The sequence below is a fragment of the Rhopalosiphum maidis genome, chromosome 1 (assembly GCF_003676215.2).
Source record: "Rhopalosiphum maidis isolate BTI-1 chromosome 1, ASM367621v3, whole genome shotgun sequence".
In the NCBI taxonomy this organism is placed as follows: Eukaryota; Metazoa; Arthropoda; class Insecta; order Hemiptera; family Aphididae; genus Rhopalosiphum; species Rhopalosiphum maidis.
This window is the reverse complement of record NC_040877.1, coordinates 78669412-78684809: the sequence shown is the minus strand read 5'-3', so window position 1 is coordinate 78684809 and position 15398 is coordinate 78669412. Positions and strand designations below refer to the sequence as shown.

General features: G+C 26.1%; 1 protein-coding gene across 1 annotated transcript; it reads right to left on the bottom strand.

Moving 5' to 3' along the window:
- Positions 1-2807: 2807 nt before the first annotated feature.
- LOC113556875 (succinate--hydroxymethylglutarate CoA-transferase) lies at positions 2808-13267 on the bottom strand. The gene is made up of 4 exons (XM_026962080.2): positions 12636-13267; positions 5189-5514; positions 4365-4672; positions 2808-3141 (listed from the first exon to the last, which is right to left on the bottom strand). The coding sequence occupies exons 1-4, from the start codon at positions 13061-13063 to the stop codon at positions 2917-2919; spliced, it is 1287 nt and encodes a 428-aa protein (XP_026817881.1). The 5' UTR covers positions 13064-13267; the 3' UTR covers positions 2808-2916.
- Positions 13268-15398: the final 2131 nt, after the last annotated feature.

Below are 15398 nucleotides of genomic sequence, written 5' to 3'. Positions count from 1 at the left end.
ATCACAATAATAATACCGAGGAGGGAATCCCGTCTTACGATTGATTCCTAATTAGAAGTGGTAGAGTGGGGGACTGCAATTCTAAGACCACAATAGTAATAATAATAACAATTATTATTTTTATTATCTTGCAGCATCGACACACATGAATAAAAAATATAATATATTATAATGTATGCGGATCGTCGTCGTCATTCAAAAACGTTTCAGCGAATACGTCTCCTGGTCCATTTATTAATTATTATGCGATGGAAAATTACCATCACTTGTCCTTCAAAATGAGACTACTACTATAATATTATATATTAAAAACAACACTGCCCATGTCTATGGACCATAATATTATACTTAATCGGTATCCGTCTATACTATATTGCATTTCATTATGGCCCGGAAAGTCGGACAAATTACGCACACACTACGTCACACGTATATTATGTATGTTTCCGGAACGCATTGATTTTTTTTTAATAAACGTGATACGGCTATTACTTTTACGTCTATTTCGCAGATGTTTATTTCTATTAATGGATAATTATAATAATATATTAATATAATATGAGTAGGTATATTTTGAAATTAAAAATCAATATCGGAATCAAAAAACTGCAAAAATATTGCTTGCTTATTGTTTGGATGCCATGATAGCAGAACATAATTAACACTGAAAAAACCTAAAAAGCAAATAAGTTTATCCTTTGCCAGTTGGCAAAGTATTCTGCAAATAGTGACGAAAGAAAAATTAATATGAATGATTGTCATATGAATTATAAGGTACTATATAATATAAAAGTAAAAAAAAGTTGTCATCCAATAAAAAAATCAATAATATAACTACTATATTGTTTTATGTGTGCGCTGTACAGGATAAGGGTTTACATTGTACCTACATTGTTTAATAAATTAAGGGCACAGATGATTTACGGTTAATTGTACAGGGGAGCGCAATAAATAATATTTTTTATTTTCAGCGTAACTTAATATAGGCTATTTTCTTTTCATTTCCATCATTAAAAAGTTGTCAAAAGTTTTTTCTCAGCTCGTTCAATATAATGTTTCAAACCATACCACTTAAGTTTTGAACCTCAGTCATAGAAAATGACAAATGCACTCCACTCGGTTATCAAAACCATTTAACGACACATTGCATTGACGCACAAATAGCGTAATTTTCCACGTATAATATATTAAAAATAATATACGGATTAAATCTGATACTTAAACAATAATTGAATCGGTTAACTGAATTATTTCTGTTATTACACACTGCAATAAAACATAAGTACTATTTCTTCGGTATTTTGAGCATTATTCCTATATAGGTAAACGGTACAATTTTCACAACTCAAATACCCTATTTCTGAAGTTATGTTTCTGATTATAAATATTTAAATTTGATGTTATTTTGTAACAAAAATAATAAGTTGTAAAAAATAGTATTAATGATATTTAATATATGTCAATAATTTAAAAACCAATCGCACTATAGTACTTATTAAAGAAATAAAAACCATATTCATCTGTTTAACTTATAAATCGGTAAATGTTTTTCATTTTATTTTATCAAAGCTTCAACGATTGGTTACTACTTACCTACTAGTATTGGGTATAGATAATTGTTGACATTTTTCACCGTGCAGAATAAAATCAGAGTATAAATATAAGTATATAAACAATATACAGTATCACATACTATGTTTAACCATATAGGTACTTACTAGTGATCGAAGTCAAAATATTATAAACTATACATAATATAATATACAATACGTCAGCATCAAAAGGTGACACTCTCCGGTAATCGGTATACCACATCATACGGGTCAGTAAGACATTTTTGAAGCACGTGATTTTATTATTTTTATTTATTTATAATAATCAATAACAAGCAAGAGCCATTTAACAAAATATTGCAAAATAATAAATAGAGTCCGGATTTATATTCTGTTAAAACTTTGAAATGTGATGTTTATATGCAGCTACAATTGATGAAATATTCCCAAGAATATTCGTTATATTCTCAAAATATTGATAATACTAACTAATAAGTAAAAAAAAAAAAAAATGCAATATGATTATTGATTATGATTATGAATTTATAATTTATCATTATTTATATAAGTATATCTTATGTTACATAATTATGCAATAAAAAAAAATATTATATTATGTTTTTAAAAGAAATTTACAATAATATATTTTTTCAAATTTTCCGGAGTAAAGTTAGTACGGCGGTCAGTGATTATTGTCTTATATATACTGAATATCCCTTAATATAATACAATATAACGGAAATATGCTAAAATATTCTATAATATGTACCATAAACTAAAATATTCTCTGAAGTCAAAATATGCACTAATATGCAAAAAAAACTTTTTTTGACAGATTCTACAGGTTATGAAATACAAACATTTCTTACTCCCATCAAACAGCATACGCTTGTTAAAAACATGTTTTTGCATAAAAATCCGGACTCTAATAGTAAATAATTATTGACAGTTGAAAACAAATAGAATTTGTTTAAAGTGTATCTATAGGTATCTATAGGTGTATACACACCTATACTGCTATATTGTATAATGTGCATGTATACGAAGTGAATTTTAAAGTTTCTTTATTTTTATATTTATAGTGTGACTAACAACTTTTTTGTCCATTTATTGACGTTCATCTGCATGTCAACCGTGGTTTGAATTTTTAACAGCCAGTGACGAGTTTATTGCAGTACGTAGACTATGAGCAAATTGACATCGTATTTATAAGATAAATCTAATAACTAGTATTTATTCGATTTTTAATTAAATGTCAACACCAATTTCTCAAAATTATAATGCAAAATATATTTGTGACATCACATTAAGAAACAAGAATTTATGTAAAAAGAAAATAAATAAAAAACTAAAACAATGATAATCATATTACGGTTTTTGAGCGTAATAATTCGATTTCTTTGGTATTGTATCCTAAAGAAGTTAGTATTTCGTTTGTATGTTGGCCCAACAACGGAGGCTCTCTTCGGATTAAATTACTGCTATTCTTGAATGTAACTGCAGGGCCGACTATTTTCAGTTTGGCGTTATACGAGCAATCGATATCTTGGACTATATTTATATCTTTAACATGCTCATTGTTAAATGCCTATAAAAAAAAAAAAATGAAAACATGATAATACATTTTATCTTCATATGGAATTTTATATTCAAATTAAATAACAATAAATAATAATTTATAAAATAAACATTTGAGATAAACTAAATATAATAGGTCTTCGTGCGATATTAAATTAAATTTGGGGAAGATAGATAGAATATAAAAACAAATCGATACACGTATAAATGCATAATATACTTTCAGAAGATTAAAATTATTAATATCATAATATAAATAGGATCTACAAGTTCGTGTAAACTTAGTTTTCTATACCAGCGTTTCTCAATCAGGGGGTGACGATTGCCTTGACTAGAGGTCACGTAGATCAAAAATAATAAAACACCGATTTACAAAATGAGCCTTTTCATTTAAAATTTGGCTTATTCAACGATATGATACTTTTATTGTTCTAATTTATACTTAATATAGATAGGGAAGGGGTCGCGAAGTGATAAACGATATTTTATACGTTTTTTGTGGGTCACGAGACTAAAAATGTTAAGAAACGCTGTTCTACATCATCCATGTATGGTTTCCATTTATGTTGAATGAGAAACGAAGAAGATAGAGATTATTGTGTATATGTAGTTGATTGATGGATTATTATTTATTAATAAGCTTTTCTGCATATAAACCTACATAATACGCTATACTTTAATATTTGATTCCACTGGTGAATTAGGTACTTTTGCTTTTCAAAACTATCCACCATAATATAAAACTATTTGATAGGTATGAATATTTTAAACATTGTATAACTTTGGTAATAATTTACCCGAATAAAGGAAAAAAATAGAGTTAAAACATTAACCCTATGTTCTAGCTTGCGTGGATCCGCAAAACGAAACACAAACGCATTTTCTAAAACAAACTACATTATTTAAATATTTTATATTAAAGAAACCCATCAGGACATTGTGTAAATCTAAAATTGAAGCATAATAATGTAAATTGAAACTCATGAAAACAAATTAGCGTATCATTTTTAATTTTTCTCGTCTATTAATAAAATAAAAATTAAAGCAAAAATAGTTATTAAATATATGTATAGATAAACAATTTCAAAAACCGTAGTTTAGTATAATGATTAAATTTAAAAGAATATGATTATAATAATATATATTTTTATAAAATGTGTTTACAACCATATTATTTGTGAAATATGTGTTTTTATTTATTAGTTTATAAATATTTAAGTAAAAAAATCGTACTTGTTTCATGTCATTTACAGGACCATAAGGAAAAGGTACTCCTTCAAAAATGTTCATCCACTCTTCGTTCGTTTTGGATTCTAAAATCGGTTCAATGATGTTATACAACTGTTCTCTGTTCTTAACACGACATTCATTGTCCACGAATCGCTCATCCGTAGCTAATTCTGGAATTGATATGCGATCGCAAAACGATTTAAATTGTCCGTCGTTGCCTGTACCCAAAGTAAGGAAACCATTCGATGTTTTAAATGCTTTGTAAGGAACCACACTTTCATGTTCAGTCCCCCATCGTTTCGTTAGCATACCTTGAAAAAAAGTTTTTCTTATACATAATATGTCATAAGCTCACTTAGACTAAGCTGCATTACATTAATATTGATGTTAAAAACAAATATGTTGTAAGTTACATTACCTACATTTCTTATACATTTGTACCTTTGTACCATTTGTACCATTTATACCATTTGTATCTAATATAATTAGTGCAATATTTCTCAGTACATCACAGTATTAATCCTTAATTAAATAATAATAGGTATTGTACGTATTAATGCTGATTTTTCATATCAATCCATTACTCGATAATTTAACTATATTTTAATGGAGATAAATCTTGTATTTTCCTCTGTGTCGGTCATTACAGTCTCTTATATTTTCCTCATTTACTTACTACAAATTACGTTGGATGTTTGAAATATGAGACAAGTAGAACACTTTTACTTAGTACAAGTACACTTGTACATCATTACTTGTAGAATAATATAGCTATTTTTAAATAACCAAAAAATCCACTTTACGGATTTATGATGTATAAAGCATACCCGCGTTTAAATAATTTGATCCCAAATTGAACATCATTGACAGTTGCGTCGATAATAGATCACAGTCAATTTTGTCACCAACTCCGCGATACAAAGCCGCTAAAATAGCACCATGAGCATACATGCCAGTCATTAAGTCAGTAATGGGTATAGCACATTTTGCTGGAACGGCATCACCGGTGGCGTTTATTAGACCACCGATTGACGCGGCTATAACATCATAACCTGGTTTTTGGTTCCATGGTCCCTTGGATCCATAACCAGTTATTGAACAAAATACTAATTTCTGGTTTATCTTGCGTAAATCTTTGTATCCAATACCATGCCTGAGGAAACAGAAAACAAGCCGATTTAACACGATTTTTTTATTCATAATACCTATATAGTATAATATACTAATATTACCACAAAAATATATCAATAGATAATAGGTTATTTCAAGTTATAAAACAAACTATTTCATGCTTTTAACCAGTTATTGGTTAAAATGAATATGACTCATAAAATGGTTTACTACTTCGGTAAATTATTTTGTAATATATAAATAGGTACATCAGTTGGCCTTAATATCCATAATTGGCATTAAAGTAATCGCCAATTTCTTAAGATATGTTATGTTGTAATTTAAACTTTAGTAGGCTTAGGATTTAGGTATTTCGTATAAATACAAATATGATTTTATGATTAAAACATAATACTCTAATAAGAGTATACAACTACAATATGATATAATATGAAATATGTAATATAAAACTGGACTTAATCAGTGACAGAATCTACAATATAACATTTTTCACAGAAATTAAAACACAATTTATATAATGCTATTCTAGACATCATAAGTGCCTTATCCGTGTAACAATTTATTAAAAATGTAATGAGTAATGATCAAATATTATTGTTAAAAGTTATAAGATAAAAACATAATTAATACGAGCCCACGCGTGGTTATATAGTTACAATATTCAAATAATGACTATTTTTAATCAATTATTTTAACGATTTACAATAATATATTATATGTTCTATTATATAGTTATTTACAAATATTTTAATCGTTTAAATAAAATTTCATTTAATATAATTAATTGTATACATAAGTTATGTAACTTTATGTTATAAAATTATATTTTATTTTTTTTTTTTAAGGAGAAATGTTTTTAAGTGAGCGATTAAATGAAAAAACATTATTTTCCTGAATTAATCTTGAATATTGCCTTAATAAGAAAAGTAACTAGATACATACTAACACAATTTCGTGCTATTTTTATTGTATACTAATATAAATATACATTTTTTAAGTTATATTTTACAACTAATGTAAATAATTATTATTTGACATTTATTTGATAGCTACTGCAATCAGAAAAACCTGATAGACTTTGGATTTGGCGTTACTATTATACATAAGTACATGACTATAACCACCTGGTGCCTTATAAAGTTGTGTGTATATACTATATTAATATAGTGTATTTCCAAAAGTCCCGTATCAGTGTATCACTCTATAATTATCTACTTGGTTATATTTAAATATGTTAACGTTAATGTATGAAATTCCGTAATTCTATAAAATAACTAGTTATTCTTGTAAAAAACCTACATTCAAATATATGATATGAATCTTTTATCTAAAAACATTAATAGTTTTTAAAATTATTTATTTTATTTATTTCTAAATCGTTACAATAATACAACCATCTAATAATATTAAGTGCCTTACATTAAATCACTTATATTGATGTGTCATAGTTTTACAAATTCGTAGGATTCTATATAAGATATTTTCAGCAACTTTTGAGACATTCAGGAAATTAATACATTTTATCAAAGAAACTGAACTCCGTTATCTAATTTAATAATATGTACAGAATATTTAATAGTCATTTTTTGTAGTTAAATGTAGTATAAGTAATGAAAGTTCAATTCGTTTCTAATGTAAATAATGTAATGCTGGCTAATAACCACGCAATGGATGTCTTAAAACCAAATAAAAAATAGGATTTTGGGATATACTTCAATCTCTATAATCTCTCCACCTATTAAAATAATTTTTATTTTCTAGTTAATGAAGTATTCTAAAAAAATCAATTCGATGAGATTTAATAAGCTAGACAATTATTTAAAACATATATTATTATACAAACTTTTAGATCGGGTGTGATATATTATGGTCATAATATAAACGGGATTATTATACTTTTGTCGAATAATTACAGTTCTAAATGTACGGACACTTGCATTCAAATCACTAAATGTATAAACCATAACACACGCGTATCGTCTGTGTAGTTCATATGTACGTATGAAAAAAATATAATATATTATATTATATACTATTTACTTTATAGTTTTTAGTTTATATACACTACGTGTCTATATCAATTAAATTCTTAATTATATAGAATGTATCTAGCACGTTCAAATTAATAATGTTAATAAGTATATATTATATTACGTGAAATGTTGAAAAGAATAACTAAACAAATAGTTATGAACTGTATTCAATATAATATTTAATTATACAAATAAATTTAAAAAAAATAAAACCAAGCTATTTAATGATAATAACTAGTCAATGAATGATTTCAAAGGTTAAAGTTCTTTTTTGCAAATAGTCAAATAATAGATAATGTTGATAAATAGCTTACAAAAAATGTCAATCCGGTATTTATACATTTAGGTTTATATTGATTTTCAATCGTAAATTAAACTCTAAATTCCAAAATATAATATTATTTGCATTTCATTTCAATTCAATTGTTATAGCTATTAAAATAGAAATCTCAAGATTAACCTTTCAAAACCTATTGAGAATTGTATTATATTTTAAATTCAAGTATACAGTTAGTAAAATCCAAATTAAATAAAGACAGCCTATGTGTATACAGCAATCTAAATTTACAATACCACATCACGTTTTACCGTTTTTTAAACTAAAATATCAACAATGTTAAATTATTTTCAACTATTTTTTCATAGATGTCATCAATACTATTTGTTGAATAGGTTATGATTTTTTGTTAAATGTTTATTTCTATTTAAAAATGCCTAGTTATATTCTACAAAACAAGTACGAATAATTTTTGATCAAACTTATAGTTGGTAATAACACTAAACGTGATAAAAAAAATTCTAAACATCTAAGTTGTCGAGTCACAAACTTAGTACCTTAGTATATTATAGTAAAATATTTTTAATCGATTTATTTGGGTTGGTGTAAACTTAAAAATATATTATTGAACAGAATAAAAAATGATAATATATTATATACTAATATATCATTTGACTTAAACAAAATAAAATTATTCACTAAACAAATAACGCAATAAATCACAGTAAAGTTGGTACATTTCAATAATTGCTGCGAGTAATTAATATGATATATTATGGTAAAATATTCTGTTTATTTTCATATGACTATTAAACACAGAAAAAAGAATATAATAATGTACAGATAATTCATAATTTACACGATATTTCATCTATAAACTTGAAATTAAAACAATCCACAAAGTTAAAATAAAAAAGGAAAGCAAGTGAGTAAAATCCTGATGTAGATAGTCGTTAAATTATGCTCTGTAATGGATGTATTAAGTTTGAATTCAATGATATATCATTATATACGAAAAATGATTCTTAACAAGAACGGTCTAGGGTTAATAAGCCTATATCGGTTATATTGCTAATTATATTTCATGTAATGTTTGTTTATATTACTATTAGATAAAGTAATTTATTTTAGAATTGATAATACGATATATCGAAATAATTTTTGACGAAAGCATTACATTTTAAAATATAATTTTATGTAGGTATAAAATTATTATATTTTTTTGTAAAAGTTATATGTTCCCATGAATAATGTTTTTGAACTAACTATAACAAAATAAACAACATTATTCATAGTTATATAATTTTGTCCAAATTTTAACTTAAAATATTTATACAAAAAAATTATGCATATATATTTTTTGTATTTTTTTAGATTTTAGCTATGTATTAAATTTTCAACTTCAAAACAATTTCCAAATTTTGATCATTTTAAGGAACTTTATAAAAATTTGAACCTTAAATGCTTATAAAAATATATTATGCATATGTATTTTAAATGTTTTTATACATCTGTAAGAACAACTTATGTGCAATCTTGTATGAAATTTTCAAACATTAACAGAATAATTTGTCATCAACTTTTATAAAAATAAAAAAATGAAAAATTTTTAATATCTTTAAATAACTCAAAAAAACTTGAAATATTATGCAAATTGTATCATATATATATATATAAATTGATTAAATAAAAATTATAACAATTTTAAATATCTACAGTTATTCGTTTTTTAATTATGCCTAAGATACAAAATCCTTTTGCCAAAAACTAAATTTGCATAAAAATTTACGTTTTCCCTAAATTGTTTTATTTTTACACTTTTATCTGATTATTATTAGGAAACATACTGTTAATTTATAATTTAGACCTCTATGAATATAACCTATATCCAATTTTCCATCCAACACCACCGTCAAAGTTGTAAATCAAAGTACATACAAAAAATTACATACATACATATTATTGTAAAATTAAATAAATTCATCTGTCCACTTAAAAACTAAAATATCAGTAGGTATAGGTATGTTATATGTTATAACACTGGTTTTAGAAACATAATACATAATACACTATATAGTTTTGTTCCAATTTATCCATACATGTTTTTATTCTATAGCAATTACCTAATACATTTTTTTTAAATGATTTTGATTTTGATTGTCACAACAGTGTCAAAGAGAGTCCACCTTTTAATTATTTTATAGTTCATAATATTATTAATTAGTACTACCAAAACTAAAAATTAAAAAACTTAAATTGTTTGATATTATATATTTTCTTAAAAATCCGGAAAAGTCGATTTATAGTTTATTTATGTAAACGTTTTAAAATAGGTACTTGAATTACTAATTTGCATTGTATGTTTAAATACTGCAATTTTTATGTTATGATACGAAGATGGTAGAGGAGCTGCTATGTAATATCTTACAATATGAACAAAAGCAAATACGACTAGACACTTTGTATTATTACTGATGTAGCTTCATCGAACTATAAACATAAGTGTTATTGAATAATTCTTATTGTATAAAAGGTATGTAAACACTTAAAATATTATTGACATTCGTTAAACATAATTTTAATATCCTTAAAAAACGTTACAATAATCCATCAACCATAAATCATATAAAAATTAACAAATTATTCATAAATATGAAACAAATAACAAAAAACTTTAACACAGGTTAATGTTTGTCATAAATCGTTTAAAAGACGATTATATATTAGAAAAAAAATTTATTAAAACGTAGCATTTTATATAAAATCTCTGAAGAATATAAAATTTCATTGAAAAAATAAGTTGGTTTGTATGCAAAAAAATAAAACGTATTGATTTAAAAATTGTGAAAAAGTCAAATTGTTACGAATACCATGTTATAGTTATTAAATTACAATAATTTGATTATTTCTTCGGCCTATTTTTACAATTTGTGAGTTGTGTATTTATTTGAAAAAATTATGAAGACAGATTAAAAACAATACATTACTTAAGCCTAAAATACCAATAAAATAAAATGTTCTATCAATAAAAATAACAACATAACATACATCAATTTAAAAACATTTAACTCAATTAATATCATATTATAACAATAATTAATTATTATTATAGTATTTTTACAGGTAGAACAAGGTACAGTACATATAATTAAAATTCTACTATCTACCTAATATATGAGGAAAATAATTGATAAAAACTTTTTTTTACTAAGTTTTTCTTTTGTAGATTTTTTCCAAATACATCGTTTATATTTTAGGAAATCACACCTTAATTTATCGTTAAAAGCTAATTGTGTTGTAGTCTTGAAATAATGCATAAATAATGCAAATGTCCTTAAAAATATTTTATTTGCCGAAACAAATATATGCAACAACTACCTGTCAGTCTTGCACAAATACATAATTGACAATTAATTTAAAAACCTAATTAACAATATCAATATACTATGTTCATATTTTATTCTAAAACAGTGTATTTTTCAATATTTATAAAATAATAAGAATTATTAAAGAAGAGTTGAGTGCATCTTGACAATAAGAAAATTAATATTACAATTTTATTGATTTTATTTTTTATTCAAATTTTCCTAGTAATTAAAAAAAAAGAATTTTCAATTTTGATCTCCTAAAAGTACTATCAAGATCCAATTTTCTATAACAAAACTTTCATCTAAGTAGACAATATGAGCATTTATTCCTCTACAAAAAGTGTCATTAAAAACAAAAGACAAATTTGAAAAAGACACACTTCATTGTAAAATTAATTCATTTATCGCTTTACCTCAAAATCTAAAACATAGTATATTTTAATCAGCTTTTACAAAAAAAAATCATGCTTTCTAATTTCTAGATGTAAACAAATATTAGAGTTTTTGGTAAAGTTCCAAAACCAAACAACGATTTCGGAACTTAAGCAACAATAACACGTTCTTTTATCCTTTGTTTAACTTGATCTAACTCGAGATTAACTGCCGTTCGTCATACAATGGTATTGGCACTTGGCAGTGAAGATAATATAACTACTTTTCAAGAAATGAAAAATTACATAATTTATGTAGTGACTACAATGATGGCTTTTTCATTGTTTATACTTTCATAGATTTGAGTTAAGAAATAATACAAAAATAAAATGTATTAATAATAAACACATTAAAGACTGCTAAAAATAATGTTCTACAACAGAATAACGTGATAAATAGAGGATGTATTTTAATATACAACTTTAGAAATATTTAAAATATATTTTTATTACCTAATAAGTACTATTTATTGATAATATTTGTTCAGTTCAATAACCAATATTACTGAACAACAAACTGGTTTTTTTTTTTCATTAGAATATTAGATCTTTCTTTTTAGTTGTTCATTTATTTTACAACACAATTTTTAATATAGTAATAAACTAATAATACGTTATTGATAAAAAATAATAATTAAAAAATTATGTACATATTTATTTTGGAATTTTGAATAAAAAATGTTGCAAAATATTAAATATTAAAAAATAAAAAAATATATTAATATAAATATATATATACATTTATTAATATTATTTATTTTATGTTAAATATTTTAACCGTTTAAACTTTCCAGTTCTTATGTTAGCTATATGCACTTACACCCAAGAGCGTGCCGTAATAGAACAGACGAGTGGAAATCGTCGAAACATTTTAATCGGGTTAAGCATAAGATAATACATGTCCGCGATGTCGTTTATAGGGGTTGTTGGGTAATTACATAGTCCATTTTTCAAAGACTCCGGTATTTTTTTTTATTGCTAGCCCGTGTCTTCCAGCAGCGTCATTAACTTTACCCGTCTGCGCGGTCACTCACCTGTCCAACGTGCCTGGTATGTAGTTCTCGATGAGCACGTGCGACCGCTCGATCAACTTCCGGATTATCGCCTTGCCGTCCGGCTGCCGGAAGTCTACGCACACGCTTCGCTTGTTCCGGTTCAATGAGACAAAGTACAAGCTCATACGGCTTTCGCCACTCCCGCCGTCGCCGCAGACATCTACGAACGGTGGCCCATAACGGCGGCTGTCGTCGCCGGCCACTGGTCTCTCGACTTTGATCACGTCCGCGCCCATGTCGGCCAACACCATCGCGCAATAGGGACCCGCGGCCACCCTGCTCATGTCCACCACCCTGACGCCATCCAACGGTCTCGGACCAAAGCCACCGACGTTGCCCGTAGACTTCGCTCGGCGGGCCGCCACGAGGACCACCGCCGCCGATAGGTCGCTTGTTCGACGAAACATTTCTACTGATCAGCAGCGAGCGATCGAATACCCGACGACGATCTATCCAATATTATTATTATTAAAGTTGTTTTTGTTGTTGTTGTATAGGCGATTCTACACGCCGTCCCATCGGCAATCGGCGTATTATATAATGTAATATCGTGCGCTCGATCGAACCCGCGGCTCGCACTCGTGTCATAAAATATATGATATTACCGTACGCCTGACGGATCAATACTGTAGTTGCAATTATTTGTTTTTATCAAACCGTTCGATTTCGGTATCGAACCGAATTCCCGCGCGTGACGTTGCAGTGGTGCCATCACACGGAACGTTATTATTTTTTAATAGTTTTTTTCTCATACATACAGAGTGTTTCAAAAATGTACAACCCATTTCAACATTTTTTATTTATTTTTAAAGCGAAGATACTGTATTCAAAGTAAAACAATAAATATTCTCAAAATAATCAAGTTGTAACACAGTATGCTACAAAATAAGAACTTTTTTTATTCGTCCATCTCGTGACATTAACTGACAGCAGTTTTCGAAATAATTACAAACGTTTACGTTTATCTGGAAAACAAACCTAATAACCTCGTCTTTGCAATGGGTTTACATCAAAAACTCTAAATACGACCATACACTCTCGATCACTGAAATGTTGTCCAAATTTTGAAGGTGTCCGTTAAGCGGGGTTTTGCTGTATGTCTGTATATATACAGACATACAGCGAACATACAGACATACAGACATACAACTATTGGTATTACTAATAGTTTATGAGTTTTATCAATTCGATTAAGAATGTAGATTTTTTAATCATCCTGTATATAATTATATTCGGCGTATTACTATGTGCCTATATACACCGCATGACTTTGATTTACGTCTATTTATGCGCTATTATAATTTAATATGATATATCATGCATAATACATATTATATTTGTACAGATAACATGTCCATCTATTATGTTAGTATGTTACCTGTGAGAATGGCGATCGCATATTATTATATATTGTAATCAACGCATATTATTTCATAAAGGTTTACCAAAAATCAGAATCCCACACCTGTACCTATATAATATACAGTACATTAATTAATTTAAAAGTCATCAGCCCTAATTGAAAATTAGTTGTGCATATTTTAATGATTTTTTTATATAATATTCATGATTAATTACCACCCTTTTACCGCGATTTAAAAAAAAAATCAAATTTTATTGCATCGTTAGATTATGCATATTAGCTAATTATAGTAATTTATGATATTGTGCCTAATACAGTCGAGTTGCCATAACTTGAAGTTGAAGAGAGAAAAAATCACTTCGAGGTAAGTATTATTCGAGTTATATAACTCGGGTTCATCAAAATTTAGTCAAAATAACGAGTTATATGAGTTATATAATTTTAGTTTTTAATTCTGAGCAATAAATGTATTGATTTTACAATATGTTATTTTTTTATTTATATCACGTACAAGATAAGTATTCGATATAATGCTTCGATTTTCAACTTTGACCTAAGGTTTGAAAATTTAATACAAGATGTTTTAATGTTTTATATCAAATATTAAAAAAACCATTTTAATTTAAAATTATTCAATTTTTTATGACTGTTTTAATTTAAACATTTTAAGACAATGGTATTTATCCATATTTAATAATATACCTAATTAAGTTAAAAAACTATTATTTTTTTTTTTTTTAAGTTATTAAGAGGCTACAGCAATCAAAATATACCATGCTTAAAATATATTTTCAATAATATAGTATTATTTTGTAATCAAATATTTTAGTTAAGATTAAATGACATATGATTTTAAACTGAATAACTAATATAAGCATTATAATATTTTTGTGAAACAATTATACTTTGAATTAAATATTCTTGATAATAAGAAATAGATTATACAAATACCGAGTTCATTTTTACTCGGTATTTATATAATCTATTTCTATTTTAAGTCACTAATTTAATGTCAAAATTTAATATATTTATCAAGACTATAAAATAGTTGATTTATAATAAATTAATTTTTTACAACTGCCATAAAAAATTGTATGAACAAAATCATTCTATAACGAACATGTTCCTAATTTATCTTTCTATTACTCAGTATCGTTTATTTTTAAAGATTTCTGTACACTCATTTACCTACCCTTTCCACTAAAACAAAAGTGTGTGGATTGAGTGTATTTAAATACCATTAGAGAATTTATAATATTCAAAAGTCTATAGAAATAGACAATAGTTATCCAATTTCTATTAGCACAAAAAAGGCAGTTACTGTAAATGTCATATTAACTTTGAATATAAATATTAAATTTTTCCATTAAAAATTATTT